At 55.2% G+C, this 27576-nt stretch overlaps 1 protein-coding gene across 4 annotated transcripts in view; it reads right to left on the bottom strand.

Moving 5' to 3' along the window:
* PARVB (parvin beta) overlaps positions 1–27576 on the bottom strand; it is a 111859-nt gene that overhangs the window by 43304 nt on the left and 40979 nt on the right. For all 4 annotated transcript variants that reach the window (XM_067698340.1, XM_067698337.1, XM_067698338.1 and 1 more), the window contains 2 exons: positions 10449–10538; positions 7383–7453 (listed from right to left, as the gene is read on the bottom strand). In XM_067698340.1, coding sequence (XP_067554441.1) covers positions 7383–7453; positions 10449–10538 — 161 coding nt within the window. Of the gene's footprint in view, positions 1–7382; positions 7454–10448; positions 10539–27576 lie in introns of those variants that run through there.

The following is a 27576-nucleotide window of genomic DNA, read 5'->3' as shown; positions in this document are numbered from 1 at the left end:
CACAGAATCACCATATGACCCAGCAATTTCACTCCCAGGTATACACCAAAAAGAACTGCAAACACAAGCTCATACAAAACCTTGTACACGGATGTTCATAGCAGCACTATTCAAAATAACCAAAATGTGGAAACAACCCAAATGCCGTCGAGAAAGAACGGATCAGCACGTTGTGGTCTATCCATAGGATGGAATATTATTCAGCCATGAAAAGGAATGCAGTTCTTTTTTTTTTGGCTGTGTTGGGTCTTTCCTGCCGTGCGCGGGGGCTACTCTTCGTTGTGATGCGCGGGCTTCTCATCGTGGTGGCTTCTCTTGTTGTGGAGCACGGGCTCTAGGCACACGGGCTTCAGTAGTTGTGGCACGTGGGCTCAGTAGTTGTGCTTGTGGGCCCTCGAGTGCAGGCTCCGTAGTTGTGGTGCACGGGCTTAGTTGCTCCACGGCACGTGGGATCTTCCCAGACCAGGGATCGAACCTGTGTCCCCTGCACTGGCAGGCGGATTCTTAACCACTGCGCCACCAGGGAAGTCCAGGAATGGAGTTTGGACACCTGCTATAACATGGATGAATCTTAAAAACACCATATGCCAAGTGAAAGAAGCCAGACGACACAAAAGTCACGTATTGATATGATTCCCCTTCTATGAAACATCTAGAATATGCGAATTATAGAGACGGAATAATTCTTTAGAGACAAAGTGGTTGCCGGGGGCCAGGAAGGAGGATACAGGACTGGGTGCTGGTCGTTACGGGGTTCCTTTCTGGGGTGATGAAAATGTCCCTGACCGATTGAGGTGATGGCTCAACCGCTCTGGGAGTACACTAACAACCACTGAACTGTACGGTATCGGAATTCTATCTCAATAAACCTGTTATTAAGCAATGGACCTCTAGAATGCAGGTGCTAGCATCTACCTCTGCTGGGCTATTTTGAGGACTTGGTGAGATGATCTACTGGCCAGTGCTAATCAACTATAGTGATCTACACAGATGTCACCGTCACCACCCACGGCTTCTCTGCGCGTCAGAAACCCCTTTCTGATTTACTCAGCCTAGCTAGCAGCACCTAGGATATGTGGACACCACCCGAGGTGTTGGAGCTGTAAAGAAACATGACCTAGTCTCTGCCCCACATGGGCAGTTAGGTGTCACAGCTGCTTGCCGGTCCTCCCACGTCCCTGTGCCCCCCCAAACCAGCCCCGGGAGTCAAACACCATTTCGCACCCCTGCCACCTCTCTGATCTTACCTCCGATCACCCTCGTCCTTGCTGTCTAGGCTCCAGCCACGCTGCCCCCCTCGCTGGCCTTCACACCTGCCAGCACGGGCATCCCAGGGGGCCTCTGCACTTGCTGCCGCCCTAGGTACCAATCAGCAGGTCTCCGCTCAAATGCCAACTCCAACCACCCCACCAAAAACAGAGCGGAGAAGGAACCACCCTGCTTCTCGCTTCAGTTTCCTTCAATGCGGTCATGCCACCTGGAAACATACTCATCCGTCCCTCGACATGTCTGTCTCCCCAGCTGGACCGCCAGCCCACTCAAGGCCATCACCGCAGGAGCTAAACTAGGAACAGACCCATGCAAGGCGCTCAAATCAATGGCAGGGCTGCCTACAGACCTAGAAAAGCCTCTGGGGCATGCAGACATTTGGTTCTAGAGGCTGCCTTGCCCAGAGCAAGGTCCTGTAGGAAAACACACAAGAGATGTCTCTGCTATGAAGAAACTAAAACTGGATCTCTGACCTGGTCAAAGTCCAAATACGAAAACAACAGACAGAAGGGGATGAAAATCACATTTCACGCCACGGGCCACAGAGGTCAGCTCTGGGAGCAAAAGCAAATCCGCCTCCCGGTTTCACTGCTGCCCCCGCGGAGATGCAGTCCCCTCCTGGCCACCACCAACCACCCTGTCCTCGTACCGCCCAGGTCATCCGTCTCCCCCGCGGAGACGCAGTCCCCTCCTGGCCACCGCCAACCACCCTGTCCTTGTACCGCCCAGGTCATCCGTCTTAATCTTCTGGTTCACAAAAGACTTTTTAAAGATAGCACCCGTCCTTACTTTTAGGGACGTACTCATTTGCAAAGCCCGAGTCCTGCAGGCACGTGTCTAGGACGTGTATTAATGACGCCCTTGGCACAGTGCTCTCTGCATAAGACTTTTCCCAAGCTTGCTTTAGCCAGAATAAAAAATGACTCCCCCTGAGTTCCTTCTAAATGATCATGAAGAGCTGCAGCCTGTCTCCCCCAAAGCTATGACAGTTACGTTTCAATCACTTCCAGACAGGCTTGCCGTGGCTTAATGCACGGAGGACGCAGGCTCATTGCAACCGGCAGGAGAGCATCCTGGCCAGGTGCAGTGCCAGCCACGTCCCCGGGCATCTCCACACAACGATGATAGCACCGTCTTCTGCCCAGAAGACCATCTTTGTGCAGCTGAGTTTCTTCATAAGGGCAAAGGAAGGGAGAAAGCAGAACTTAACAACCCGAAGGAGCCTTGTCCAGTAAACTGGGAGATGAGATGCGAAATCTGCTGCTGGGGAGAAATGCACTCCCCGGTGACGACACGGCCAGCCTGCCTTGGACCAACGCACCCGCAAGTGCGGAGGCCCCTCTCTGACTATTCACTCTGGAAAGCACGAGAACTGCCGTTCCCTCTTTCAAAGATCATTAAAAATATAAAGGATCTCATCTGTAAACTGCTATCTTCCCCAGGCGGCACCAGCTGTTCACCCTGTTAAGAGATTCAGGGCACTCCTGGAGGATGCTAGCGAAAAGGACCACAGGACAAACACCTGCATACAGGAGACAGGGTAAGCCTTTCAGCTCCCGAGCCCACAGGATTCTCACTTCTAAACTGGAACCACAGACCTGCCCATGCACCTCCCCCCCAGCTCTGCCCTGTTTGTGCCCATGTTCCAGCGCCCGGCACGGCACCCGCCGGACAGCAAGCGTGTGGCATCTGACGTCACCCTCATGCTGGCAGACGGGCACGACTGTTCTGCTTTAATCCGAGCCGGGATTTGAATCCAGGGAGCCGATTCCACAGCCCATCACACCCACCCCTTCACCCCCTCACACACTGCATCACACACAAAAGACGCTCGAAGAGAATGTTTCAGTGAGCGGCTTCGTCCTTAATGCCTGGCTTAGCCAAAGTCCGGGTTTTTGACAGGGAGCAGAGAGCAGCTCACAATGTTTTAAACACCAACAGTCCTGAGGTACGAGGGTCAGTGGGGGTAAGTCTACAGAGAGAGACAGGACAGGGGCCAAGACAAGAGGCAACGAAGTGCACATGATGGAGAACAGAGAACGAAAGCCGGGGGACCGACCGTGCCAACTCAGAAAGGTCCCGCTGGTCCCAAGACTGGACGTGGCCAGCGGTCGGGATGTTAGCCAGACCTCACCCTGATGAGCTCAGGCCTGCACGTGGTCCACACCCTGCACCAAAACAACCTGCACTTCCTCCTCGGCTGATTTTAACCTGTGTCCTCTCACCGGAATAAGCCATAACCGTGAGTATAACTGGAGTCCTTTCAGCAAAGTATCAAACCTATGGGTCGTCTTGGGGCTCCCACACTTACAACCGGCATCAGAAGTGGGGTTGGGCTTGGGGAAAACGGGCTTTCTAACCTCACACCCAGGTGGGCAGGTGCTCAGCTTGCTCAAGGAGGGAGGGGCAAGGAGGCTCGGGGGCCGGAGCGCTGGAGTTGCGGGGTGGGGTGGGGCGGGGGCGGGAAGTGAGGCAGCAGGGCCGCCAGCCCGGAGTACGTCTAAGGGTGTCCGGCTCGGCGGCACCCCCGGGCAGGCCACGGCAGCTCTCCCCTGACTGCGCGTACAGGCTGCCTGGCCCTGGGGCCAGTTCCTCCCCACGCCAAGAAAAGGAGGTGCTGACAGCCCCCTGTCGTGAGGGAACCCCGACTCAGGGATACGCTGAGCCTCCCCCTTACCTGACAAACAACAACCACCCAGGGTAGCTGGCGCTCAGCCCAGGCATCGCCCAGACCCCCACCAGCACGCGTGCGTCTCTGTTCAAAAGCCCTGTAGTCAGTGAGAACTAGTATTTCACATACATCCCCTCCATGTGCCACTACAGCGACCAACAAGCCACAGACAGACAGCCCGACGGCGCCGTCCTGTTTGCTGTGTTTATGCTTATTTTAGAAGATGAGCCACCAGCCTCGAGGTACGATTTGCCGTCTGACGGCAGGGGGAACCTTCCAGAAATTGCCCATCTCCAGGCGTATGTGCTGCAGGCTGGCGGGATGGCCGTGGGAGCAGACTTCTATGTGTCTGACAGCTGGCCCTTCCTGGGAACTGGCAAGGCAGCAAGGCCGGCCCTGCTCCCAAGGGGACGGGGACCCTCAGCTACAGCTAAGGGATGCGGCGGTTTAGGGACAGGAGGTAACTCGGCCTGGTGTACTGGTTTCTCCGGCTGCTGTAACAAAGTATCACTAATTTGGGGCTTCCAAACCACCAGTGTATTCCCTCAGAGTCCTGGAGGTCAGAAGTCCAAGACCAGTTTCACCTGGTTAGTGCCAAGGTGTCAGGAGGGCTGATTCCTTCCGGAGGCTCTAGGGAAGGCTTCCTGGCCTTTTCCACATTCTAGGGGAGCCCATGTTCCTTAGCACGTGGCCCCTTCCCACATTTTCAAAGCCAGCAGCGTGGCATCCCATATCCACCCTCATGTTGCCACCATCACCTGCAGTCAAATCTCTCTCTGCCTCCCTCTTATAAGGGCACTTGTGAGCCCACCGGACAATCCAGGGTCATCCCTCCCTCCACACCCCTAGCTTAATCACATCTGCAAAGTCCCTTTTGCCATATAAGGAGGTAACAGTCACAGGTTCCAGAGGCTAGGACGTGGACATCTTTGGGGGCCATGATTCAGCACACCACACCTGGGTTCCCCAGGAAAGAGAGCCCAGGGCCAAGCTGACTGCTGCTGCTTTTGGGGGGACCCTAACCCCAGACTAGCAAGAGTGAGGGGAGAGGGAAGGGAGGCAGGTGCGCCCCTGAGCCGCCCGCAGCTTCGGAAGGAAACCCAGCCGACGCCCAGCACACGGCCAACTTCCCGTGGAAGCACGGCTCTCAGAACTGCCCAACGGGGAAGAAAGGGAGAGGCGTGCACTCCCACTCCCTCGGGTCCTCAGTCCTGCTCTGCCCCACAGGATGTCAACGTCTGCACTCCCAGCCCCTCCAGTCGGCACACTCCATGCCCCAGACGTGGTCGTTCATCTGAACCCGGAGTCCGGGGCTGGAGGGGCTGCCAGAGCCTCCGCAGGTCCCGTCGGGCTGGTCCCGGATGCAGAGATGCTGTGGTCCCTCTGTGTGGGTGGATAGAGGACACGCAGCTGCCCGGCCCTCACCCGGTAGAGGCCAAAAATGCCTGCAGTCTCCTGAGGCAGAGGCGGGTAGGGCCGAGTGAGTGGGTCCAGGAGGAGCGTGAAGCGGATCTGGACCCCGTAGAGCAGGGAGGCGACCGGTTCATCTCGCAGCCCCGGGGCCCAGCACAGCTCCGGACCCTCAACCGGGGCTCAGCGGAGGAGGCATCAAACGGACAGACTCATTCAAGACCGGCCACTTCACTGGTTCAGAGCATAACCTGGGGGTGGGGGAGTTACTTCTCTCGGAGTCCCCGTATGGAGGTGAGGGTGACACCAGGCCCCCTGGGTCTTGTTTCAAGGAGAAGATGCTCACGTGCTCTCAAGCTCTGCTTACGTGTCGAGGAAGGAAAAATTGGAGCGGGGCACGTGAGGGTTGATTTTGTGTGTCAGCTTGGCCTGGACGGGATGCCAAGGCAGCCGATTAAACATCCTTTCTGGGCGTGTCTGTGAGGGTGTCTCGGGAAGAAATTAGCATTTGTATCGGTGGCCTGAGTAAAGCAGAGGGCCCAGGCCAGCGTGGGTGGGTGGCATGCAATCCAGGAAGGGCCTGAAGAGGACAAAAAGGTAGAGGAAGGCTGGACTCGCCCTCTCTTTGCCTGGGACGTGCAAGTCCTGTCCTGGGCTCTCAGGCCCTCTGACCAGCTTTCCTGGTCCCCAGTTTGCAGAGGGCAGATCATGGGTCTTCTCAGCCTCCATAATCACGTGAGCCAATCCTTATAAGTCTCTATAGATAGAGACAGAGAGAGACAGAAGAGATATATATAGAGAGAGAGAGATAGAGAGATGGAGAGGGAGATAGAGAGGTAGAGAGATAGGCCCATCTCCTGTGGATTCTGTTTCTCTGGAGAACCCTGACAAAAACAGGGCATCCCCTTCTACTGCTTAAATATCGCCCGTGGAGAACATTTTAGTGGCTGGAGTGCAGGGTTACTTTTCCTCACCGACAATCTTCTGTTCAGAATAACAAAGTGGGTATTCAGGAAAAAAAGAAATCTTAATCAACTGGGCAGTTTAAGATGCTCAGAATCAACATTATGGGGGGGGCCTGAAAACAGACATTTTCCATTTCAATTCTTTAAAAGCTACAACTTGCAAAGGTTTTGTTTATCCTGAAGGAGCCCTCGTGAAAAGGCAGTCGTGCCCTCATTGGGCCCAACCGCAGCGGTTAATGTGGAGAAACTTTTGAAAAAGCCCTTTTCATAGGATACGTGTGTGGCACTGCCCTAAACGGCGTCTGCACAGCCCAGGTCCACTGGCCTCTGGGCTCGCAGGTGATGACGCTGTCAGAGCCCTTGCCGGCCCGGGGATTACCTCTGACACCCTGCTGTGGTTTAGATCAGAGCATCAAACTGCAACCCACGCTCGCTCCGACAAAGGTTAACTCTATGAAGGAAGCCTCACCGCTAAGCCAGGCTGGAGAGACCAGTGGGGAGAGATGCGCAGCCGCCACGGCCCCGAAGGAGCCCAGAGCCAGCGGCCCGGGCTGGCCTTGCTTCCCTGACTTTCTGGAACCAGGCAGCCATCCTCTGGCCTCGCTGGTCCCCACACGTCCAGACGCTGCAGAACCTGACCGCTGCCCAGTGCAGGGGCACCAGCGTCCAATGAGGATCCACAGGTGTGGCCAGAGGGGACCCACGTGCCCGCTTTTCAGTTTCCTCTGAACGCCGCCCCTCTCGCTCCGGAAAGGGTTTGAACGCCTTGAACCGGTCTGCAAGGCACCGTGAGCGGTCACTGCAGCTGCTTATTCCAAGTGTTAAGAAAAGGGTCCCCGCATAACTGGGTCCAGCACATGACGGGGAGCCGGCCGTCGGAGAGGCCCCGTGGGGCTGGGCCCCTGGGAGATGCTCCAGGCCGTCCAGCCTCATCCTTCACACCCCCCCACCAAACGCAGCAGGAAGGCCCCTTGACCAGCCCCCAGCTTTGCTCCTCTGGCCCACAAGAGCCTGAACCCCAAGATCTGACCTCCCAAGAACATCCCAGCCAGGACACTCGTCCTCACCTTGACCAACTCTCTGAATCTGGGGTCGTCCCTGGAGGTGGGGTCGATCACCGTGCGCTCCTGGTTCTCCTCTGCAGGGACAAAGGACAGGGGGGTTAGCGTCGCGGGGGGCGGGGAGCCGGCTTCCCTTGCACAGATGGGGGGAATTGAGAGCAGAGACCCCGTGGTCCTCTCACTGAGCAGCCCTGCAGCCATTCACACGGCCCGGGAAGAACTGCCTCCCAGGGTGCAATGGAGCATCCGCCCCCATCTTTCAGGAGGGCAGGGGGTGCACGCAGGCCTGAATCGGATCTGTGGAAAAGCCACCATTAATAAACCCGGGGAAGACCTGGCGGTCACCGAGAAAGCTCGCCACTACATAAGGTGATACGGACAAAAATATTAGAAAGAGCAGGGGGAAAAAAGGATGTTTCACAGCAAAGCGTGTTTATCCATATTCTGTTTCTGTTTATCTGTTTTCCCCTCCGTGTCTGCCCTCGATCCATGGACCACGGGCACCAGTGAGCTTGTACAGAGGGAGTGACGCAGTGGTAATAAGTGGACGGCAGAGGGGAAAGACCCACAGACACCAGACACGTCGCAGAACAAAACTGAGCAGGGGTGTTAAAAGGACAGAAAAGAAGCACAACCTCTGGCCCCTAGGACGTGCAGGCAGAGATGACCAGGGTCCCGGGGCCCATACAGGCTCCCACGGCTGGGACCCTGTCCACGTTGGTGGGAATGAAATGGCTTTGAGTGACAGAGGCTTCACAACAGCAAAAATTCTTTTTTTTTTAAGTTTATTTGTTGTGACGGCTTATGAGATATTTCTATATATATATATATTTTTTAATTTATTTAATTTATTTATTTTTGGCTGCGTTCGGTCTTCATTGCTGTGCATGGGCTTTCTCTAGTTGTGGAGAGAGGGGGCTACTCTTCACTGCGGTGCGCGGGCTTCTCATTGTGGTGGCTTCTCTTGTTGTGGAGCACGGGCTCTAGAGCGCAGGCTCAGTAGTTGTGGCGCACAGGCTTAGTTGTTCCGCGGCATGTGGGATCTTCCCAGACCAGGGATCAAGCCCGTGTCCCCTGCATTGGCAGGTGGATTCTTAACCACTGAGCCACCAGGGAAGCCCAACCAGGGTGGTTCTTATCAAGGTCACAAGAGCTTCAGGGGCCAGCAGAACCTTACAGAGCAAACGGAAGAATGCCAACTCCCAGCCCAAGAGCAGCTATTTAGAAAAACGTAAGACAGGCGACTTAGGGTGCAGGGAAAAGCAGGTTCAAGGCATATTGACAAAACAATAGCCCGTCACACGTTTACAGTAAATCTACTTTCTAGCACTCCTGCTGGTCTAAAGCAGGGTTCTCAGCCAGAAGCTATCAAGTCCCCCGAACCCCCATCCCAGGGGACTCGCTGTAATGTCTGGAGACGTTTTTGGTTGTCCCAGCCGGGGGGTGGGGTGGGGTGGGGAGGGGGAGGGGGAGTGGGCCGGGGGAATCTAGTGGGTGGAGACCAGGAATGCTGATCAACACCTTGAATGACTATAAAGAATTATCCGGGGCTTCCCTGGTGGCGCAGTGGTTGAGAGTCCGCCTGCCGATGCAGGGGACATGGGTTCGTGCTCCGGTCCAGGAAGATCCCACATGCCGCGGAGCGGCTAGGCCCGTGAGCCATGGCCGCTGAGCCTGCGCGTCCGGAGCCTGTGCTCCGCGACGGGAGAGGCCACAACAGCGAGAGGCCCGCGTACCGCAAAAAAAAAAAAAAAAAAAAGAATTATCCGGCGCCAAATGCCCACAGCACGGGGTGGGTTCGGGAGAAACCCTGCTCTGAATCGGGGTAATTTCCAGACAGTGTTCATCCCCAGTGTCTCCTGGGAGAGGGTCACTTGCCTGGGCAGCGGCTGCAGCCAGACTGGAGACAAAACAGAAGAGCATCAGTGAAGGTCGCGCTCTTAGAGCGGAGGGGACGCCGCAGGGGATGCCAGCGGCACCTCCGAGCCCGTCCAGCGTTTGGCTGCAGGTCGGCCGCCTGGACGTGCGTTTGCATTTCTTCCCCATCAGCTCTTGCTGGCCTGGCCTTGTCGTGGGAACCACAACAGAGGCATCAACCGGGACTTCCCTTTGAACCAGGCAGGGTTTGGAAAGAAGCGGAATGTTCCGAGACTGCCTTCCAGATCCATCGGATCCCAAAACACGCTTTAAGGCAAGTGTGTCCAGGCCACCACCTCATCAGTGCCGGCTGGGATGCGGTCCTGAGGAGGTGAGTGCAGGGCCGGTACCACTTGGTAGGTCCCACCTAGCAGGCCCCTGGCATGGAGGCCACTCCGGCTTGTGCAGAGATGGGGGGTATGTTAATCGTGTTTCTTATTTTGTGTATTTTCTAATGTTTTGACGTCTTGGGGCCTTGGGTACCTAGACGGACTCTGCTCTCAGAGCTAGCTGATTCCCCAAATAGCAAACGTGTCCCCTGGGAGTGCCTTCCACGTGCAAACAACCAACCCAGAGCCCACACCCCCCAGACACCTCTCTAACTGAGCTCACACAGGGCTCTTACACACCCAGCCAACAGCCCCTGCCCTAATCACCTGGGACCAGGTACAGACAACTCGGGGCAGCCCCTGTGTCCCAGAGGCCCCTGGAATTACCCAGCCCAGCCCATCCAAACCTGCTTATGAACCCTGCCTCACTCACTCCTTCCTGTGACAACCACAATAAAGGCTTCTGCCCGCGCTTCCCCGTCACTCCTTCTGCCTCCTGCCCGAGGCTGCTGCCCTCCCCGTCGCCTTGGGAACCGTGAGTTTAACACACCACCTTTGCCGTGGCAGTCAGCTCCTGATCCGTTGGCCTCATCATACTCAAATCACAATAAAACTGACATTTGCAATCAGAAAGGCAGTAACCTACAAGGGAAGGCTTGCTTTTTTCCTACAGACTTTTCTCAACGTGACCTTGAGCTGAGAGCCCCATGTGACGTCTGAGTCTGATCAAAAGGCCACGAATGCTCCTTTTCAGCCCCTCCCAGACCAACCGCAAGCTGGGAAGCTCAACTCGCCCACGACAAGGAGCTGGAGAAACGGATAATACCGAGCAGGGTGTCTTCGGGGTGGATCTCCACCGAGGCAGGGGACATCGGCAAGTTCATGGCATTTTCCCCTTCTTCCTGCAAGTCACTCACTGTCAGGCAGAAAGAGAAAGGAAAAAGCCAGTTAGTAGAAATGGAATATTGTGGCCTCGCATGTTGGCAGTGGAAACAGAGAGAAATCAACTCCTGTTTTTTAAGCATTTAACAAACATTCCTAAACGGCTGGTTGCCCAGAAAGAGTCCAAGGAAAAATGCCCCGAACCAAGAATACATTCTGCAATTCTTCACCCACGCCGGAGAGTTCCCGATTCTCACCAGGCCCGGCCAGGCTGTTTTCACCACCCTTTGCAACACATGACGATGTCATGGAAGCTTCTGGGTGCTTCCAGATCCACCCAGCGCTGCTGAGATGGACGAAGCTTGGATCACAGCGACAGGGCCTGAAAAGGGCGGGCTCCCCTCCCCCTCCTGGACAGCAACGTCCTCGGCCGTGGACTCTGGGTGTGAAGACCCTCCCGGCACGCAGCAGGCGAGGCGGTGCCGTCGTCCGTGGCCACATTCACGGGACAGAATCCGGCTGGCCCGACGCTAGGTAATGCCCAGGGTCGGGAGCAGTGAAACACACAGCAGAATCTAACACACTGGATCTGGAGACTTGGAGCTGGGAGCACAGGACCGTGTCTAGAGGGCAGACAGGGTGCCGGGGGCTGGGGAGGAGGGCGCCCTGAACAGTCGCAGGGACCGCAGGGCTGGCTACTGATGAGAGGGGCGGCCTGGATGCCACGGTACAGAAAGGATCCCTCGCCCCCCGCACTAGACACGTTCCAGGAAAGCATCTCGACTTACACTGGCCGGGGGCCACCCCGGGACATCGGGGGCTAATGGCGCATTTCTTCCACCGGCCATAACTGCATCGGACTCCAGGCTCCAGCCCCCATCCAGTGGGTGCAGGGGGCGCTGGGCACCTTTCCAGCCCTGGCTGAGAACTGCTGGGTGACAGTCCCCGACCACACGCCCCAAAACCAGCCTCTTCCTCGGTGAGCTCCAGTGACAAGTGCCCAGGCTTCCTTCTCTTCTTTTTTCCTTTTTATTTTTTTTAAATCGTAATTGAATTACAACGTTGTGTTAGTTTCAAGGCCTCTGTAATGAAACGTCCTCAGAGGTGGAAACCTACTTCCTCTTTCAATACTGCAGTCACCTCGAACCTTGAATATCTCCAATTCCGGGACCTGAGGGGACAGGGGACAGAGTAGCAAGGGGACAGGACGTGATGGCCTTGGGACAGGCGGGACAGGGTGACCCAACCCCAGGCACGCCTGGCAACCTCTCTGCCTGTTTTCTCAAAACGTCGGGTCCCCTGGAAGAACTTAATGAAACGATGAACATCAGGTTCTGAGGCCGGAGCTGGGCACACGGTGGGCTCCCTGGACTCAGCCATAGACCCAGCTCTGGGGACAAGCCACCCTCTGTCCCTCACGAGGAACACGGCAGTGGGGCCCAGGACGTTGGGTTCTAACATCAGGGAGGCCGTGATACAAGACTGTGAAAAAATGGGCTCTCTTGCACACCCACGCCCGACAGCAGCAATGACTTACACGATTCACAGCCAAAAGGTAGAAACGGCCCAAGCGTCCACTGACGGATGAACGGATAAATATGGTCCATACACACAATGGAATGTTATTCACCCAGAAAAAGGAAGGGAATTCTGACACATGCTACGGCATGGATGAATCCTGAGGATGGTATACTAAGTGAAATACGCCAGACACAAAACGGCAAACCCTGTATGACTCCACTTGCAGGAGGTCCCTACAGTCAAATTCACAGCGACAGAAAGTAGAATGGGGGGTGCCAGGGGCTGAACATAGGGGGAAATTATGGGGAGTCGGTGTTTAACGGGGACAGAGCTTCAGTTTGGGAAGATGAAAAAGTTCTGGAGATGGAGGGTGGTGACGGCTACACAACAACGTGAATGGACTTAATGCCACCGACCAGTACACTTAAAAGGGTTAAAATGGTACCTTTTATGTTATGTACATTTTACCGCAATTTAAAAGAAGAGGGAAGAAAAAATGGATCCCTCCCAACAATACTGAAGTCTGGAGGCCAGCCCTGCACCTGGAGACAGCCACAGCCTCCCTGCCGCCCCAGATCCCAGGAGCAGGCCCCACGCACAGCCACCTTTTGATCCCCAAATCCTTAGCTTAACTCTGTGTAAGAAGCAGACGCGTGTTAACACCTTCACGAGCAAAGGACTTGGAGATGCACCCCGCCTGGCCCCACTCCCCATTCCAAAGATCCCCTCCAGTCACTCAGTCCCGCTCAGACCAAATTTCAGCAATTATTTTTACTATGTAACAAGTTACAAAGAGTCTTCTAACCAGCAAAGGGCTTTCCAAGGCAGAAAAGGGAAAGAGGACAAGGGGGTTTTTCACAAAAGTTCTCGCATATTCTGGAGGCACGTACGTGAACTGTGTGAGGGGGTGTGCGCAGCAGCCGTGGGCTCCTCTCTCTGGTTTCCTGGGCCAGCGTCACAGAAGGAGGACAGAAAGGCCAGGGAGGTCCCTTCCGGTCAAGGCCGTCTGCCACGGTTATGTTCACGGCCGAGGAAGACCAAAAGGCCCTGGTTTCATAGGAGTGGAGGGTCGCACAGGTGGGCTTCAGGGCACAGGCGAGTCCTTACCGTGAGCCCGTAGCTCCTCCCAGGGGCCCCAGAGCTACCACGCGGGTCATCCGCTGGCCTGGACACGGGCCGTGGGCCAGAACAACTGGTGGCAGATGGGGGTGTGGGGTGCAGAGATGAAGAGATGCTTCCAGGAGCCCTGCTGCCTGGTCTCAAAAACAGGGAGCGGGGAGGAGAACAGGAACGACATTTTCAAAGCAGAGAAACTGGGTCACATAAAAACAGAGGAATTTCCACACCGCCCTTGCAACATCAAAGATAACACTAAAGAGGGCCTAGGATCTCTTGGCTTTAATAGATGAGAGATGCTCTCACAGACCCACCCAGACGGCACATTCCACAGGCCTGTTAAGCCCGGAGGAAAACAAGGAGGGTCTGTGGCCACGAGCCCAGGGCTCGGATCTCTCTGTGCCACGTGCTGGCGTGTGGCCTCCGGCAAGTCCCTTCACCTTGCTCAGCCTCAGTTTCACCGTCTAGAACGCGGGGGTGGCAGCGGTACCTACCTCACAGGGGCTTCTGAGGAATCAGTGAAGTTCATCCCAGGGAAAACCAGGGAAGGCTTCCTAGAGGAAGCAGGAATCCTGGAAAAAGGGACTTTGGGACTCCATGCAAAGCCTGTGGGTGACTGATCAGAGCTGGGGTTCCGGAAGCCCTCTGTGGCGGCCACGTCCATGCTGAACCACAGCGGGGTTCAGTGAGGCCCCTTTGGAGCTCCGCTATCGTTCACGGCCTGGGTTCCCTGAGGGACACGGCCCCTTCACTGAGGAGCCTTCAGTTGAAATCTGATTTTGGTCTTCTGAGGGTCAGTCCAGGGTCTGGAAGGAGGGGCTCCCCTTGGACCACAGCTTCTCCCCGAGCACCCCACTCTGCCAGGTCAGTGGCTTTCCCCTAATCCCAGGAATGTCTTGGTTTTGAAAGTACTCGTCCATTTGCCAGAAAGTCAGACACGTCAATGACTGGAAATGCCGACCATCTGTGTCACAGAGAAAGATCCGGGGCACCTGGTGTGCACAGTGGGTGTGGGCGTTCAAAGGACCTGGGGCTCGACGTGCCGGGGCCGAGGAGTCATCGTGGTCCTAAGTGTCTGCCCTTGTCCACCCTAAACCCTACAGCCAACGTGTTCCCAAGGCACCCAGGTTCACCTCCCCGCGGTGACACTCTGGGCCGTGGGCCACACGGGGACAGGGGGGTGGGCACGTGCCGGGAGGGAGAGAGGCTGGAGGAGACCCAGGGAGAGCGCGTGACAGCTCCAGTGCCCCTCTGGGGACAGCCACGCCTCGCTCAGCCCCGGGGCGCAGAGTGGGCTACGCAGACCACGGTCGCCAGATCACAGGAGCTTTTCCAAAAATGCTGGAAATTCTGGGTTTGCGTAGAATCCCCCAATTTATAAATGTGAGCAATAATTCGAGTTCTGCGGGCCAGCCGGGGGCCGCCGGTTCACAACCCCCGGTCGCAGTAAAAGTCTAACCCACGCCCTGCCTGTCAGCGGGAGAGGGCCACTAGCCCAGCACCTTCTCTGTCTTCCGTTCATCTAATCTCCTAACAAGTCTGTGAGGGAGTGGCTGGTCCCGGCTTGGTCAATGCTGGGCCAGCGTCTATCAGATGTGAAGGCATCTGATATACACCAACCACGAGTCCTAGGGTCAGGACTGAACCCAGTTCAACCTGGTCTTCACTCGCTATGCTCAGCTGAGTCCTACCCACCTTCAAGCCTCAGCTTGCTGGCCGCCTCTTCCAGGAAGCCATCTTGGGTACTCCCCTCCCATCCCAGGCTCCCCTCTGCCCAGCTCACATCATGCAGCCAGCCCCGTAACTACCTCTTTCCTGGACCGTCTGCCCACACCAGTGCTAACTCAGCTCCTGCACATAGTAGGTCTTTATATCTGAGGGGTGGCCCAATGAAGGGCTTAGAGACTGGGAGCCCGTCTGCTGGTTTCAGATCCCAGCTCAGCCGCGGACAAGCGGGGTGATCCTGGGCAAGGTACGTATTTGCTCTGTGCCTCAGCTTCCGTCTGTGAAACTGGGCCTGACGCAGTCCAAACACACCGAACCACGTCTGGCGTGCAGTACTCGCTCCGTCAGCATCAGCTTCCAGCTTCTGCCGAACAGAAGGAGACGCGTGTGCTTCCAAAGCCCGTTCTCTTTCCATCACTCCACCCAGAGACCGGGCAAGGTTTAAAACACACACCACCTCTCCTGATTGGAACGACAAGTGCATAAAAAGGAGGAAAGAGAATCCAAATCTCAAACCTCAGACGTCTCACAAACAGCCTGCCACTTATACCCCAGGCCGAGCGCAAAGTTTCCATCCTTGGTTTTGTTTTTGAGATCTTTTTCTGTGTATGGGTTTCACTTATTTAGTTATATTTAATTTATTTATGCCCAGGCTCTTTCCCCCTCAAAAAAAGGCTTTCAGACAGTTTTTTATTATTATTAGGAAACACAACTCTGAAAGCAGGCTGCTTTAAAAGAGCAAGGCTACCCGCGAGGGAAAGCAGAGATCGGAAAACACAAAGTCTTCTCTCTCCGCGATGGGTGCCAGGGCAGGAGGGGGCAAAGATGGGGTGCTGAAAGCTCCCTGGGGCTCACCTGCGGGGGGTTCAGCGAGGATTAAAAAGACCCCATGGCGGGTGAGCCGCGGCCCTTGGAGGCCGAAGCAGTGACAACACCAGAGAAAACCCAACGAAAACAGCCGCGCTGTCCCCACCCGGCCCCACAGCTGAAAGAAGAACTTGGCAACGGCAGCAAAGCTGCCTCAATTGTGGACGCTTAACCAGCCCTTTTCAAGACGTACGCACTTCCAGCTACAACTGATCCTACTCAAAGAAACGGAGTGGCCCTCAGAGTTGCCAGGAAAAATAAAGGAGGATAAAGGAAGGAGTGTCCCCACGTGAGTTCACGGCGCCCAGACCCCGGCCCCCTGCCACCACCCCGCCCCGGGCTGGGGAGGGGGAGTTGGGATCAACTCCATATGTGCGAGAAGGACCTGACAAAATCCCTGCTAAAGGAGGCTTCCCCGGGGAAGGGAGAGCTTTCTGTGAACCTCCACCACCCATCTGCACTCAGAGGGATCGCATCTCTGCAGAAGTTACAATTTATCAGAATAAATTCATCAGCCATGAAGGTCTTCTTAACAGAGCAGTTCTTCTAAAAATAAACCAAATTGTACTTCATGTAAAGATCTCACAGCTCAGTGGAGTGAAAACACGGCCCAAATAAGATCTCAACAATGATATCCACAGACCGGACAGCCGTGGGGTGATGCTGCAGGACAACCCTTCCTGACATCCAAAGACAAGGTGATCAAACGACCTACCAATCACAATTCAAACGCATCACCCTGTAGAGGCCTTGAGATGCGAGGCCCGGCCCTTCCCGGGAGGTCAAGACTCCAGGCTCCGTCTCCCAGATTCCTGGGATTGCAGTGGATGGATGACCGCATCCCGCCCAGGGTAAAAGGCAGGGAGGGCTATAACCACCTTGGACACAGCAGCTGCCCTTCCTGACTGGGATGTGGGGAAAGAGTGAAACTACTTGCAGTGATCCATGTAGCAAAACATACATGAAGGAGCCTCCTAACCTTTAAAGTGGTGGATCTGGTATGTTTTTACCGAGGAAGAGACTCTGGCCTTGCCGCGGCGACGCCAGCCCATAGTAACGAGCTCGGTATATATCGGTATATTTATGTACGTTTAAGTCACTGTAATTTCTCGGCGGAAGATGAGGTTCTGAACTGCTCCGACAAGACCACGGGAACAAGAAAGCACCGTGACTGTGAGGGTCACTCAGCCTGAATATCTGATTTATGGTGTTTGCTCTGCTGGGCCACGAGATTCCACGCCATTTCTTGAGATGAAATAAGTTGAGAGGCTAAAATAAATACGTGAGCATTTCAATAAGGCAAAATGCAAAGGAGGTCAACAGGCGTTACTGACCCCGCGTGATGAGCTGACGGCTGAAGATCTGTCCTGTTCAGGCAGCAGGAAGCCTCGGGCTTCACAGGATGCCGACCTAATGAACACTGGCTAGAGGCCGACAGAGCCGGCCCTGGTGCTGGGGGAGTCTGGCACAGGGTGCAGACATATGGAAGGAGGTGTCCTGGCCACTTCCACCCAACAGCCTGGCCTGGCCCCGGGCACAGAGAAGTCTCTTGAGGAACAAACGCACAATGAATTAAGTGCAATACATGTGAGGGTGTTGACCACACAGCACACAGCATCTTAGTTCCCCGACCAGGGATTGAACCCACGCCCCCTACAGTGGAAGCGCGGAGTCCTAACCACTGGACCGCCAGAGAAGTCCCGGTGTTGACTTTTAAAAAGCAGGTTTCAAATAATACAGCAGGATATTTATGTAAAATACAGAATCAGAAAACTCAAAACTGGGAATTCCGTGACAGTCCGGTGATTACAACTCTGAGCTTCCACTGCAGGGGACGCAGGTTCGATCCCCGGTCGGGGAACTAAGATCCTGTAATGTCTTGTGGCACAGCCTAAAAACAAATAAATAAATACTTTTTTAAAAAAAGAAAACTTAGAACTATGTATTTTTATGTGTACACAACTAAATTCAAAGGAAAAGGAATGAAAGGATGTGCCCCAACATGACAAGAGTAGCATCTCCCCTGGGGGGATGAGTGACGGAAAAAAAGGAGGAGATTGGGAAAGCTTTGTCATGACTGCGTTCATATGTTACCTGTGAAAATTAAAATAAAGTTAAAAGAATAGACAACAAATAGATGCTCTACAGCAGGGACCCAAGGGAGGTGACAGCCAGTTCTACAGGGAAGGAGACCAGAGGGGGCAGCAGGTGAGGCTGCCCGTAGAGCTGAGCCTGGCCTGAGGCACTCAGCCCCTGGGTAGGTTTCTAAAGGCAGAGACGCAGGATTCAGAGCCCAGGCTGTGAGCCATCCAGGCCTGATGGTCCCTATCTGCCTTAGGTGAAGCCTTGGCCTGGAAACCTCAGACCCTGGGCTTCTTGCGGGAGGGTCTGCAGGGAGAGAGACGGTGTGCCTGCTGCAGAGATCCCAGAGGAAGTCAGAGGGCCACACGGGCCACGCCCAAAGCAGTGAGTTTGCGGCGTGGAGTCACTGATCTCCCCCAGGCAACTCCATCCTCACCTCCAAGTTCAGGAAAACCGCTGCTTCTAATGCAGGGGGCATCCGCACAGCTCAGAGCCTAGGAACCGCCTCCCCTCAGGACCATTTTAGCCCATCCGTGCTTTCACTGAGCAAGTCAATCCATAGCGTCTGACTCAGGTGACGCTGAGGCAGTGCAGTGCCGCCTGGGTGCGCCTGGGGAAGCTGTGTGAGGGGAGCTGAGGGAACCCAGCACGGGAGTCCTGTGGGGCAGGAAAGGACCAGCTCTGGGACAGCACCCATGAGCGACCCCATCACCATGGGGACCTCCCTGTCATCTCCCCTCCCATCACCAGCGGGAACCAGCCTGGGAGCCTTGGCTAACCATTCCTCCTCCTAAACACTCAGCCCAGACTCCAAACGTCAAAGCACTTAGGCTCCCGGGGGCTAATGGGCGGATTCTTACCCAGCAGGTCTGGGGAGGGTCCAAGACTCAGCATCATTAACCAGCCCCCAGGTGATGTTGATGCTGCCCCACAGACCACACCTGAGTAGCAACAACTTAGAAGACATTCCTACGCCCCTCTCCTCCTGAAACCCAAGCTGGTAAGCGACCCTGTGCTCCTTTTAGAGATCGACACAGGGGCCACGTTTCAACAACTCCCAACCTGGCCAGCACCCGCCACGGCTCTGGTTTTCAAGAAAGAAGGACTGGGCGCCCACCTCACACGCTATCATGCTAAGCTCCCACGACAGGTGAGGTCTTCCCTAAAAGACTGAGTCACACCCAAACCGGCCCAGCTGGTCAGGGATGGCTCCAACCCCCTTGAGGCCTGCGGTCCCCCAAAACTACATAATCTCTCAGCTTTTGGGGGGATCAAAGGAAAGCACAGACCACTTTCTGCCTGTGGGGAGAATCCAGAATTCCATTCTTTCTCCGTGAATCCGTCATCACTCTTTTTTTTTTTTTTTTTTTTTTTTTTGCGGTACGCGGGCCTCTCACCGTTGTGGCCTCTCCCGTTGCGGAGCACAGGCTCCAGACGCGCAGGCTCAGTGGCCATGGCTCACGGGCCCAGCCGCTCCGCGGCATGTGGGATCTTCCCGGACCGGGGCACGAACCCGCATCCCCTGCATCGGCAGGCGGACTCTCAACCACTGCGCCACCAGGGAAGCCCCCTGTTACCACTCTTGAGCCAAATGCAGAGCTGCCCTCTCGGCAGTAAAACTAAATGCTTTCACTGGCCACCCTGGCTTCTCCCAAGACCCTCTAGTTTAACGCGCTGGTTCCCATGTCCCAGCAGAACGGGTTCAACAGCAGAAACGGCTCTGGGATGCAGGAGAGCTTGGGCTTTTCCCGGCAGCACTGCCAGCCTCAGGGGACACGGTGACAACCTAAAGGGAAAGAGAAGCTGGGAGAGGGAACCACACATCACAGCCCCGACCACCCAAAACGACTCACGCAAAATGATAACTTGATTCTAGGACCAACATGTACGCAAGTGCAAAGAGGAAAAAGGTAAGGACCAAGATGCTAGACCTAGGACCAGCCCCTGCAGATTTTGCATCTCGTGTCCCGTCCTTAGGGCAACCAGGGGATCTCTCACCAGGACAGCCAGTCGGCCTCCTGCAGACTCTGCCGTGGCCTCTTCCCACCCCGAGCCAGCCTCTCCCCTTCTGCAGGAGACCAGCTGGACTCTGCTGTCCCTGCTCGCCAGCATCCACGTGCCCTTCCTCTGGTCAGACAGGACTCAGCATCCCAGACCTCAGCCAGTGGGCACACTGCACTCTCCAGCATACAGTCAGGGATGGGCTTGGCCCAATTAGAGCCAGCAGAACAAGGAGAGTTTCCTAGGAATGCAGAATGACAGGCACTCTTTCCCTCTGGCCTTGACCCAGAAAGGATGCAGGTGGAAGCTGCCCCGTCGTCTTACCAGCACACAAAATCTGGAAATGAAGGCACTGGGTCCACAGAGCTAAGAGGACAGAGTTTAGCCAAGCCAGCTGTCTGCTGGATCAAGCCTTACCTGAGGCTGGCAGCCTCTGGACGTTTCTGTCAAATGAACCAGCGAATGCCATTTTGTCCTTAATCCACTTTGAGTTGGGTTTTCTGTCATTTGCAGACAGAGTGGCTGGCTGTCACTCCCTGGGATAGAGCACCCCAGAGCTCCTACCGGCTCCAGGGTATAACCCAAACCCCTCAAAGTGGTACCTGAAGACTCTTGATGAACAAACCCCACCTCTCATCGACCCAGATGCAGCTCCCACGCTTCTGCATCACCTTTCAACGAGGCCATTCCTTTGCCCCCACTATCCCCACCACCTGAAATGCCCTTTTCATTATATCTAGCCAATTCCACCCGTTCCCCAAGATGCTTCATTAAAGCGTTCTCTGTAACCCCACCCCCTGGGCAGCATTAGGGCCCTTCTTCTGGGTTCCCACAGCTCCCTGTGCACGTGACAGCTACAAACCCTTATCCCCCGACAGGAAGTGGTGGGGTGTGTCCTATGCCCCGCCCCCGCCGGGTGGCCAAACGCTGATCAAAACCCAGCACGTGACAAGCATGCGACAAACATTCACAGAATGAATAAGTGACTGTAAATGTGTTTACGTAGGCAAAATGGAGCCGAAGAGAGAATTTAGGTAAGAGACACAGAGTCAGAAACACTAGGAACAGGCCGTTCTTGCAAAACATGCCACCTCCAGCCACTCGGGTGGACAAGAGCATTTCCATTAAGGCTTCCATTAGCCTGGCAGTCGTGGGTCACCAAGAGCCCAATTACTGCAATGGGGCCGTGCGGAGGGCGAGGCCTCGAGAGCAAGGACTCTGCTCTGCAATTAGGGACTTACTGGGACAGGCTGCCTCTGGGGCAACATTCCCAAACCTCGCCCACTGGAGCAAGTTCCTGCCGGCCAAGGGCGGGGTGGAGGGGTGGGGCACCAGGAAGGAAGCGATCCCCCTGGTTCCTGGACACTGGGTCTTCCTAATACCAAAGGCTGCTTAGGTCTAAGTATGGAAAGGCTGGGGCTCAGAAGCCAACATCAAACGGATGATTCCCTCCGGCCAGAAGCAATCCTTTTCCTCCCCTTTGCCCTGCGTGATCAGAAAAATGTGAGAACCACAGAAAAACGAATTGTCTGTGGGAAGGAGAACAGGAAGAAAGACTTCTAGGTGATCCTTCAATGTCAGGTTTACCAAAGAAACCACCCGGCGAGCAGAAACCAGGACACCGGAGGGGCTCCGGGCTTCTTGCTCTAAAAAGAATGACTGATCCTTTAGGGACGAGTGATGATTTGGTCGGTTTTTCAGACGGAAAGCAAGTGGGTCAACTTATTCAAGTCACCTCTCAGAATGCATCAGGTGGAAAGAATCCCTCGGGGGCCTGAGACTGGGGATCGATCTGCGGACGGCCAGGTGTCTGCTACTGGTCTCACCCTCCTCTGATCCATCCGCCACAGTGTCTCCAGACTTTGTCCCCAGAACGCAGGCCGTGGGGTCACTCCTCCGCCCATGGACTGTCCTGACACTCCACCACTCCCAAAACAAAACCCACACCCTTCCCCTCGCATCCCACCCCCTCCTCCAGTGCAGAGCTCAGGGCCAGGCTCGGTCACCTCTCCGGGCCTTTGCCAGCCTGCGCCCCCTCCAGGAGCTCCATGTCCAGAGCCTGAGTCTGGAGGCAAAGCCAGCTGCAAACGCCCCCTCTTCCGTGGCCCTGTCCCTCCTCCAAAGCCCTGGCCCAGCGTCGCGGACGGTGCAGACAGAATAGCGGAGAGAACGGAGGCTTTGGAGGGCTATTACGAAACATCCTGTGACCTTGGGCTTTAAGTCCTTCGTCTTTCACCATCTCTCCTCTGCAGAGGGGTTAGAACCAGACCTGTCGTCATGACAACTAATTTAACAAGATGGTGCTGGCTCAGGCAGCAGTCACGTGGTAAATGCTGGGTCTCTCCCTTCTTGTCCCACCACCCGCACCAGTGCTGGGTAACCGGAAGCGCTTGGTGTCCCAGAGTCACTCGACAAGTTTGCAGGCGCACCAGGCACATGCCAGCTGCAGGGTCGGACAGCCCCTGAGCGCCCACGTTTGCCAATCGAGCAGATGTGCCATGTCTCACTGCTAGATTATAAACTCCCACAAGGGGACTTCCCTGGCGGTCCAGTGGTAAAGAATCCGCCTTCCAATGCAGGGGACGCGGGTTCGATCCCTGGTCAGGGAACTAAGAGCCCACATGCCGCGGGGCATCTAAGCCCGTGCGCCACAACTACTGAGCTCGCGTGCCTCAACTAGAGGGCCTGCGTACCACAAACTACAGAGCCCACACGCTCTGCAACCCACAGAGCGCCACAACTAGAGAAAACCTGCATGCCACACTAGAGAGCATCCCGTGCGCCGCAACGAAAGATCCCGCATGCCGCAACGAAAGATCCCGCATGCCTCAACGAAGATCCCGCGTGCCACAACTAAGACCCAACGCAGCCAAAAATTAAATAAATGAATAATATAATAAATCTTTTAAAAATAAATAAACTCCCAGAAGGCAGAGCTCAAGTCCTATCACCCCTGTGCCCCCAGACGTGGGCCCCGCACACAGAGGAGACCCTAGAAAAGTGTGCTCACCTGAACAGAACAGAATCGAACCAGATCCCAAAAGCCTGAGCTATCTGCCAGCATCAGGGGTGAAACAACTTCGCTAATTAACTGCTGGGATGACAAGGGGCCACGTATCCCCAGGCCACCAATTCTCAAAGAATCCAGACGTTGAAACACACCCTCCCAACTGCAAACCAGGCATATCTAACCTCGAAGACCCTGAATGTACAGCTCAGACATCAACACAAACATCTCGCCAGTCGCTGAGCATTTAAAACAGACACTGTAATGAGGCCAGCAACACAGCCTGACCCGAGCCCCCCACGCCCATCCTGAAAAGTGTGAGGTGCCCCCCAGAGTCGGCCAGCAGAGAGCCAGGCCAGCTGCCATCAATGGGACCAGTGACCGGTGTCCAGGCAGGAAGCTCAGAGTCTGCAGAAGGCTCAGAGCATTGCTTCACTGACTCGGAGTGAAATGAAAATGCAGCCGCACCAGAGGCAGAGGGGGCCGATCAGGCCGGCTCAGGAGAACATGCCTGTCCGGGGATATGCAAGGGCACCGGCCGCGCCGGGGACCCCGAGGGCCACCATCGTGCAGCGGGCTCTCCTGGAGCCCCCGGACGCGTGTGCATTACCCCACCCCTCTGACGAACAGCTGGACCACACTCGTGAGGCCAGCGTCCCCCGAACCCTCGGGTTTTCTCAGCCCCCTTAGCTCAGGTTCCTGGCAATCACGGCATCCTGGCCCCATTGGTCCTAATCTGACGGTAGATCCTTTGATGTGAGCTTTCTGTCCCCTGGGTTTGGGAACGGCCTATCTGCCACATGTCTACCAATCAATCGTGCTGGTTCTAAGTGAGTAGATGAAAGCAATTTCAGTCACTGGTCATGAAAATCTATCATTAGTTAATGATAACGGAAAAAGAGTCTAGAAAAGGGGCATCTGCCTGCCAATGCACGGGACGCGGGTTCGAGCCCTGGTCTGGGAAGATCCCACATGCCGCGGAGCAACTAAGCCCGTGCACCACAACTACTGAGCCTGTGCTCTAGAGCCCGCGAGCCACAACTACTGAGCCCATGTGCTACAACTACTGAAGCCCGCGTGCCTAGAGCCCGTGCTCCACAAGAGAAGCCACCACAATGAGAAGCCCGCGCACTGCAACGAAGAGCAGCCCCCGCTCGCAGCAGCTAGAGAAAGACCGCGCAGCTACGAAGACCCAACGCAGCCAAAGATAAATAAATAATTTTTTTTTAAAGAAGAGTCTAGAAGAGGCAGAAGGTGGGAGCAGAGGTGTGCTCTGCTCCCCTCTGCTCAGAATTATCAAAAAAAGTGCCACATCTCTTTTATATATAGTAGTGTGTATCTGTTAATCCCAAACTCCTAATTTATCCTCCCCCCACCGCCTCTTTGGTAACCATAAGTTTGTTTTCTATGTACGTGAGTCTGTTTCTGTTTCATCAACAAGTTCATTTGTGTCATATTTTAGATTCCACATATAAGTGATATCATACGGTATTTGTCTTTCTCTGTCTGACTTACTTCACTTAGTATGATAATCTCTAGGTCCATCCATGTTGCTGAAAATGGCCTGAAATCAACACAGTATTGTAAATCAACTGTATTTCAATTATAAAAAAAAGTCACAGTGATGTCTTGTGTTTGTCGGTCATGGTTCCAGCCCCTTGGAGCCGAGCTGTGTGATGTGTCCCACCCATGGGGAGATGCAAAGAAACCTCAACAGGACCCGCCAGATGAGGTTAACACCCTCAGAGAGAAATGTGCTTCATAAGAGAAAAGTGGGAAAAATAAGTCTGCTGAAACAAGTTGGGCTGCTTCCTGTGCTGTGAAACTCGTATTAATTAGCCTGATCGTTACTGTCCCATCGTATCCAGGCAAGCCCAAAGTGTGCTCTGCTGAGAAAATAAGAAGATTAAATCGTTAAGTCATTTTAAGAAAAAGAACCGATTCTCTGTGCACCTGCGCCGAAACAAACGCTCCACCGGGAGAGAACTTGGGACCCGCAGGCGGGAAACGCCAGGAGCACGGCGCCCTCTAGCGGCCCATCTGCCCCTGGAGATGCGAGCCAGGCATGGCCTGCGAAGGTTTCATCTCAACAAGAGAATCTGCTGCAGGGCAGAGGGGTGCCTTCCAAAGGCAGGCGGCTTTGGGGGCGCCTGAAGCCACGTGCCCCTGGGGCTGGTGGTCCCACCCAGAATGGATGCGACACTCAAGGGAACAAAGTACAAGGGCCTTCGGCACCCACTGGGGTTCCCGGGGATGGGCCTTTGGAGGGAGGGCCCCAAAGGAGCAAGTGGGAGCCACAGGCACGTGGAGACTCCCTCCCTGCCAGCCAGGACGAAGCCAGGTTCCCCAGCCCCCCCGACCCCCGGCCCCCACTGCGCTCTGTTCCATTCCATTCCCTTCCTTCCCAGCCTTACCACGTCTGAGGCCCGCTTGCGTCTGTGCTACCGGATTCGTGTCCATAGCTCCGTAAGGGCAGGCAAAAGGCCTGCCTGTCTCCCCAGCTCCCTGCACAGGGCGCAGCCCTCAGGAAGCAGTCAGTGACACTTGGCGAGTTAATGGTGAATAAATGAATTCATGCATGAATGAATGCATGTTGCAGAGCTCTAACATTCCTTTCTGGTGTTTCTTTTTGGAACTCCTAAGAGCTCTTTTCTACTTCTTTGGGGGCCTCTGTGGTAGGCTGAATAATGCCCCCTGTCTCCCAAAGATGTCCACGTCCCAATTCCTGGAAACTGTGACCTTACAAACAAAAGGGACTTTGCTGATGTGATCGAGTGAAGGATCTCGCGATGGGAGACGATCCTGGATTATCTGGGGGGACCCAGTGTCATCACAAAGGTCCTTATAAAAGGGATGCGGGTGGGTCAGAGTGAGAAAAAGGCAACGTGACAACACAAGCAGGGAGAGACTGGAAGATGCAGGGCTGCTGCCTTTGAAGATGGAGGAGCCTCTAGAAGCCGGAAAAGACAAGGAAAAGGATCCTCCCCTGGAGCCTCCCGAGGGAGCGCAGCCCAGCCGACACCCGGATTTTAGGACTTAGGACCTCCAGAGCTGTAAGATAGTAAGTTTGTGCTGTTTTAAGCCACTAAACCTGTGGCAATTTCTTACATCAGCACATTAGCAAACCAATACATTCTTTGGCAGCACCTGCTCCGCCCAAGGCACCAGGCTAAGCTCCGAGGGCACAACCGTTACTGGAACCGGCACAGCCTTGGTCCCACGAGCAGCAGAAGCAGAAGCACAAAGAACGCATCCGATCAACACCGAGGATGAAAACACAACTGTCCCCACGTGTCACTCGCGTGACAGTGAAGCCGGGGAGGCTGGCTGCTTGATGGCGAATCCACTAAAATGTACTAAGTTAGGTGCAAAAAGAGCAGGACAGCCTCACGATCGGCAAGATCGGAAGTCGCTTCTCCACCAGTGGCTTCTCAGCCCAGCCACCTCAGGCGAAGGCTGAGTCGGAGGGGAGGGGGTCAGACCCCCACCACGCTCCTCCTCGGCCTGGAGTAGCCAGGGATGTGCCAATGGCTTGACCTCTTCAGCGACGCTGTGTTCCACAACCCCTCCCAGCCCTGGACCTTTGTGTGTCCTCTGTCCCGGGAACACCTGGCTTCTCCATCCTGCCAACGTCCTTCCAGGAATCAACCCACCAGGTCGTCAGGTAGCAGACTGGTCATTTTCAAATGCTTGCAGGGTCCACAGGCTCTTGCGCCTGGCCATCATTCAAGTCACTAAACACAGTAAATACCAGCGCAGACGTCAGAGTCATCGCCAGGGCTCTGGACCCGGGCAGGCATCTACAGTACACCTGGCGCGGTGAGCACGTTAGCAAACCAATGGGGAAAAGGATGCTCATCGCAGGAAATCAATTCCCTTTTGCTGCGTCCAGATACCTCCCTCCCTTCTCCCACGTGTGCCCCGACAGAGAAGGCTGGCCAGGGAAAGAGGCGGGGCTCACTCGGTAGTGAGGATCCAGGTCTAACTACCCATCTGGGTGTGTGACCTTGAGCAAGTTCGCTCCTCCCAGGGCTGGTCTGGCCATCAGTAAAAATGGGGACACCACCTTAAGGGAGGGCTTCTCTGGAGGGAGGGGACAGACCTGCCAACCATGTTCGACAGCATCGCCTCTGAAGGATGCAAGCAGGATGTGCAGGGCGTAGGGCCAGGACCCGGGGCCCGAGCCTGGGACTCCAGCTCCCACCACGCAGCTCTGCAGGACGGCCCCCGACTTTCAAGGACGCTGCTGTTTGTACTTATGTCACAACGAGCGGCCGAACAAGCCCAGGTATCTTTTCACCGCCCGTCAAACAACTGCTTCCCCAGCTGTAAAGTTTAACTACCTGCCCATATTCTCTCTGACTTTTAAAGTTGTGAGCAGACCACCTTCCTATCAACACAAAGGAGCAAGGAAGCCCTGCAGTTCCCCAAACACCTGGGCAAGTTCGTGGCCCCCAGGTGTCCACCTGATGCCTCCCTTCTCATCCCCCAGGAGGACCCCCGCCAGGCCTCGCGAGCCGACTGCAACCTTCTGTGGGTTGCCCCGGCACTCTGGGAGCGGGCAGGTCTGGAAGAGCTCACCATGCATCATAGGGTGAACCGTATCCCCCAGAAAGACATGTCGAAGTCCTAACTCCTGGTGCCTGTGAATGTGGCCCTATTTGGAAATAGGGTCTTTGCAGAGGTGATCAGGTTGAGATGAGGTCATTAGGGTGGTCACACTGATGACTGGTGTCCTTAAAAGAAGAGGGAG

This window comes from Pseudorca crassidens, chromosome 11 (assembly GCF_039906515.1).
Source record: "Pseudorca crassidens isolate mPseCra1 chromosome 11, mPseCra1.hap1, whole genome shotgun sequence".
In the NCBI taxonomy this organism is placed as follows: domain Eukaryota; kingdom Metazoa; phylum Chordata; class Mammalia; order Artiodactyla; family Delphinidae; genus Pseudorca; species Pseudorca crassidens.
Note: the sequence above shows the minus strand (reverse complement) of the source record. Positions and strands in the feature narration are given on the sequence as shown.